This window comes from Marmota monax, unplaced genomic scaffold (assembly GCF_021218885.2).
Source record: "Marmota monax isolate L192 unplaced genomic scaffold, Marmota_monax_Labrador192_F-V1.1 WCK01_AAM20220418_F8-fsc00132, whole genome shotgun sequence".
NCBI classification, from domain to species: domain Eukaryota; kingdom Metazoa; phylum Chordata; class Mammalia; order Rodentia; family Sciuridae; genus Marmota; species Marmota monax.
This window is the reverse complement of record NW_026695199.1, coordinates 8,431,653-8,437,373: the sequence shown is the minus strand read 5'-3', so window position 1 is coordinate 8,437,373 and position 5,721 is coordinate 8,431,653. Positions and strand designations below refer to the sequence as shown.

Below are 5,721 nucleotides of genomic sequence, written 5' to 3'. Positions count from 1 at the left end.
ACATTTTCAAATCTCATTTTTTTTTCTTACAGTTAGTCCACAAGGGGGTGTTTCTAACTCTGAAATACCCAACATATGGTCCTCAGGGTCATCATGCTCACTGACAAGAAGCTGATGGAGAAAGAGGGAGGACAGGGGGACTTCATTTAATTCTGAAAATGAACATATCATTTCTATTCATATTTCATTAGCTAGAAATCAACCACATGGTCATAATAACAAGGAACTGTAAAATTTAGTTTAGGTGTGTGCCCAGGAAGAAGAAATAAGTCTCAAGAATGTACAGTCAGTTTCTTCCTCAATGTTCTAAAAGGAAAACAAACAAAAAATGCTAGATAACAGAAAGTCACTCCAGGGGCCTCATCCATTGTAATAATTTTGATCTTATTCTACTAGTCCCAACAGGATCATTATTTCCCTACTACACAAAGAACAAAAATTCATTTTCTTCCAGGCTCTAAGCAACTCAGCGAGACCCTGTCTCTAAACAAAATATAAAAAGGGCTGGGGATGTGGCTCAGTGGTTAAGTGCCTCTGCTTCAATCACTAATACCAAAAAAAAAAAAAAAAAAAAAAAAAAAAGAAAAAGAAAAAAAAAGAACTATTTTAAAGAGATCACTTTTGATAGTATAGAAAGTAGGTACAGAAGCTTGACTTCAGAGGGCTGATGAGCCAATTTCAGATAACAAGACACTGGAAATAGAATACTTTTTAAATAAAGTTTTATTATGAAGGAAATACAATGAAAATTACATAAGGATAAGGAATCAGCATTTGTGGTGAACTGAAGACAGAAATAGAAATGGAAGTTGGGGGCATGGTGGCACACATCTGTAACCTCAGCCATCTGGGAGCCTGAGGCAGGAGGATCACAAGTTCAAGGCCAGCTTGGGCAATTTAGTGAGATCCTGTCTCAATAAAATGACTAGGGATGCAGCTCAGTGGTAGAGTGCTTGCCTACTATCCTTGATGCCCTGGATTCAATCTTCAGCACTGCATAAACAAACAAACAAATAGATAAGAAAGACAGGAACTGGAACTAGAATATGGATGGAGAGTTAATCTTGCATAAGAAAAGTAAGTTTCTCATATCTCTGATACTGGTGAAAAGATCAGGAAATTTCGAGCATTTGGAAAATTGAAGGAATCTGTGCTTAATTGCCTCAATCTTCCTGTGAAGTGTGATGTCATATAATGAAATTTGTTTGGGATTAAAAGACTGCAAAAAAGTATTCAAGAGGAAAGGAGACAAAGGTGCTGAAGGAAAAATAAAATGGAAGGGATCAACCTGAAATTACAGACCCTAAATATGTAGTGGTAAGATACACAATGTAGTTTTCTGTTCTACACTGGAACTCACAAAACGCTGCAGAGAGGAATAGGCAGATGGTGAGCACTTTGTACACATACTTATTATAGCACTTATTATACTGTAAAGCCCCTGGAAAGAGACTTTGATTTCACGAGTAACGCACACAGTAGGCACATGATGATTTTCTGCTTGAATGAATTGATTTAGTCATCACCAATTCTGCTGTGGTACTCTGTAAAGTACTGGCAACTGCCCACATTTCATATGGCATGCTAGTGCTAAAAAGAAAAATGCTATGAAAAAAAAATCAGGCACGCTTGGCTAAACTTAGCAGTCTTAAAATGGCAACTATGTCAGTTGAGACACACTTTTTATCTTGTGCCAGTACGTCTGTCTTTGATGTTTGCTTCATTTTCCTTATGCCACTATACTCGTACTAGAACAGAAATGGATAATTCTGAGTTCAATAAGTTACACTATCATTTCAAAACTTCTGCAAGTTCTCCAGACACTTAAAAATGATCTCAGAATCCCGACAGTAATATTCTTTCAAAGAGATGTATGGAGACAAACATGATTACTTATGACGCTCGCTTCACAGATAAAAGTTGTGCTGGTTAGAAGTGGAACAGCTAGATTAGAGACAATCGTCTGCAAACTCCAGCACAGATCCCACATCTTCTCTCCTCTTTGAGTTGTAATGATCTTACACATCGCCTAATCTACTTTTTTCACATTACACATGTGTAATACTCAGGTCCAGGAAGTCTCTGATCCAAGACTTCAACTTAGGCAAGAGAGGCTCTTTTTCTTACTCAAAGCCACCTCTCAAGATCCAAAGCCCTAATTCCGGATTTGGAGTCGGAAAAAAAATGGCCAGACTAAAACTCCACACAACAGGTCCAGAGCGAGGCCCCACCTCCCGGATCTGGCGGACCCCGCTGACTGCTAACAAAGTGTGGGTACCGCGCTTCCGCACTCGCCTCGCATTCTGGAAGCCCGCCCTCACTCCCCGCAACTGCGCGCCCAGGCGGTCCGGGTCCGGCCCTCGAAATCTCCCTTTCGATTTTTGGCCACCCGCGCGCTACCGCTCAGGCGACGGCTGATGGCGTCACTTGCGCTTCCGCCTGCGGCTGCGTTCTAATCACTAGCCAGGAAGGAAGAAGGGAGGGCTGTGTGTGGGGGAAGTAGCGGGGAAAGAGAAGAAATCCCGGCGCTCGTGGGTACTCAGGCGGAAACCGCGACCTCTGCTCTGCCTTGCCGTTCCCATCGGAAGCAACCCCGGGCACACTTCCCTTGCGTCTTTTTAGTTTCCCCTCCTCTGGGTCCCTCGACATCCGTCTCCCTCTACGCTTCGGCACCCCCCCCCTCCCGCGCCTTGCTCCCTCACGCTCCCTCCCTCCCATCGTCAGGCTCCCCGCCCTTAGTATCGCGAGACGAGGTGAGAGCTGGCGGAGCGGCGGCGGCGGCGGCGGCGGCAGTAGAGGTGACCGAGGCGGTGGCGGCGGAGGCGGCACCAAACGCTGTGTCGGCCCCGGTGCGGCCGAAGTCGCGGTAGAGCGTAGCCCCCAGGCCCCTCCTCCGTCCGCGCCCTCCCTCTTTTCCTGGGGATGGAGAAGGCGACGGTTCCGGTGGCGGTGGCGGCGGCTGAGGGAGAAGGGAGCCCCCCGGCGGTGGCGGCGGTGGCGGGCCCCCCCGCGGCGGCGGCGGAGGTCGGCGGCAGCGTTGGCGGCGGCAGCGGGGCTCCCTCGGCTTCGTCTCCTCGTGGGATGGTGCGAGTCTGCGACCTGCTCCTGAAGAAGAAGCCGCCGCAGCAGCAACACCACAAGGCCAAGCGTAACCGGACTTGCCGACCCCCCAGCAGCAGCGAAAGCAGCAGCGACAGCGACAACAGCGGCGGCGGCGGAGGCGGCGGTGGAGGAGGAGGTGGCGGCGGCGGCACCAGCAGCAACAACAGCGAGGAAGAAGAGGACGACGACGACGAGGAAGAGGAGGTTTCTGAGGCAAGGGCCTGGTTTCAAAGGGAGGAAGGGGCTGTAAAGGTTTGGGGCCGAAGGAGGGAGGGGACTTGCGGTGGGACAGATTGTTCTAGGTTGGTCTATCTTGGGGTCTAGGCTTTCAACTGCCCCCTTTCTTTCCTCGGCCTAAATTGTGAGGTGTGGGAACGTGGGGGAGGGTAGCTGACACGTGGGGGTGGGAGGACCACAGAGTTCGTGAACAGCCTGTTATCTGGGATGGTTAACACGGTAAGGATGGAGAAAATTAGTTAGACTCCGCATTTGCACACCCCGGAGAAGGGTGGTCTGCCTGGGGCCAGTAGGGCCACTTATTCCTGAGGCGGGGGCGGAGCTAAAACGGGAGGAGTAAGATAATAGGTAGATGAGTCTCTCTGGGAACCCTAGGAGGAGGTTGATAGATTTCTTCCAGTTGTGAGGTGGAGGGGAGCAGTTTTGGAGGGACCCTAAGATTGTAAATGGACTTGGAGTTAAGTGTGTGGTGTGGGAGACACGTGATAGGCTGTACTTTTCCATACTGTTGTGCTGCAGGTTTTTTTTCATAACCATTGTGGCTGCTGAAGTAACCTTCGCTTCTTAGATCTCAAGGATTTTAGATGAACTCATCTTCTATCCTTACACATTTATAATAACTCAGTGGATGAAAAATGTATTTGATCCTTACCTATACATACACATATATCATCAGGTGCTTCCTTAGTGGAAAGAATTAAGCTGGGACCTATTATTTTTCAAATAATAAGGGGCAGCAAACAGTCTGTTTTGCAACCAGGCTTGGTTGTAGTGAGTTGAAATAGAAAGGCCTCTTGATTTGTCCTAGTGATCTGGTTTCATAATAACTGTTTATAATTTTTCCTGGGTCCACAGACAGGCGGCGTTGCAGGATCTTATTCTTCAAAGAACAGCTTATAAACCAAAAGCTCAGTAAAACATACCATACTGATCAACTAAGAGTCAGCTTTAGTTGTTATCAGCTCTTTTATAACTCTTTTGTCTCCCCGTGAAATAGAAGTTTGAGAAATCTTAATCTGGAGAAAGAAGGTGGCAGAAGAAAACAGCTTTAAAAGTTGATTAAAACTTGGTTCTAAGAGAACAACTTAATATCTTGAAGTAACACTTGTTCTTTTCCACAAACATAGAGCGTGGTGGAAGGCTGGTTTTCTGAACATTGCATTTATTGCATACAGGTTCTGGTCAAATAGAGAAGTATCTTTTTAAAGTGTTTTGAGACTTCATTAGCCTAACACCAGATTTTTTTTTTTTTTTTAAACCTCAGAGTGGATGAAGTTATGTAGGTAGAGTTGGAATTTAATATACATAAATTATATTAAAAAGATGGACACTCCCTGCTATTGTTTGTTTGGCCTATTGGATTCTGAGGATAGGTTTGCATTTATATATTTTATATTGGCCTAATGGAATGTTTCAGGATAGTGTGTTCACGCTGCATTTGAAGTAATGAAGAGAAAGGTGTGAATCATTCAATTTTATGATTATTCTCATAAGTGGAGAAGCATTTTAGAAAAAAAATTATCCCAGCCTCTTTATTTTAAAAATGAGGACAGAAAGATTTAGAGGAAACTGGTTGTGGGTGGTAAGTGGAAATCAGTTTTTTAAAGGCTCAGATTAGTGCACTTTCAAATAATTTTATTCTGTTGTATCTCTCTTCTGACTCTTTTCAAAAACATAGGCACTGAATTGGAGGCTAACCCATTTATGTAGCAATGAGCAAAATAGCTGTGATATTTTATTGAGATTTAAAGTTTTCCAACAAAATTTCAAGCTCTGGTTTGGAATGAGGTCATGATACTTGAATGTAATACTTGCAGGAATAGTGTGCTGCAAACTCAACGTTCCTACATAGTTTTGTCCATTGGAATGTGTCCTAATAACTTCTTTCATGAACGACTGTAAGTTTGTAGATGTTAATTTTGTCTATCAGGTGTGTTTTCCTTGAAAAATAGAAATGGCATAAGTTGATTTTGACCAACTAGGAGAGTGTTGCTTTGATTTCAGTGTGCTTTGTACTGTCTTCTGCCAGTGGTGTAAACAATTGATTTGTGTTTGTAATGAAGATGAGTCAGGAAAAATGTGTAAGAAAGTGCAGCCAATAAAAAAAAAATCTGTACATACACATGATAAGGAAGGAGCAGACAAAAGATAATATAGTTTGTATTGTTGCACATGCTTCCATTCTTTGATCAAGGCAAAGAAATAAACCACATGGTTATTGTACACCATAGGCTAGTTGGGTGAATTGTGCAATGTTTTTCTTTTGATTACTGTTTCCTGACATGTTAGCAGAAGTTTAACTTTCTGGAGTTAGCAAGTCTTGTGGCTAGAATCATAGTATTTAAAAGTTTTATGTGGTTTTTTTTTTTCCCCTACTCTAGA

General features: G+C 44.0%; 1 protein-coding gene across 5 annotated transcripts in view; it reads left to right on the top strand.

Moving 5' to 3' along the window:
- The first annotated feature begins 2,759 nt into the window (after positions 1-2,759).
- The window catches only part of Ankrd17 (ankyrin repeat domain 17), a 148,238-nt gene continuing 145,276 nt past the window's right edge, over positions 2,760-5,721 (top strand). For 2 of the 5 annotated variants that reach the window (XM_046428665.2, XM_046428666.2), the window contains exon 1: positions 2,760-3,315. In XM_046428665.2, the coding sequence (XP_046284621.1) occupies positions 2,923-3,315 (393 nt within the window). In that variant the 5' untranslated portion in view covers positions 2,760-2,922. The remainder of the gene's footprint in view (positions 3,316-5,721) is intronic. The other 3 variants (XM_046428669.2, XM_046428664.2, XM_046428668.2) reach the window with 2 other exon arrangements.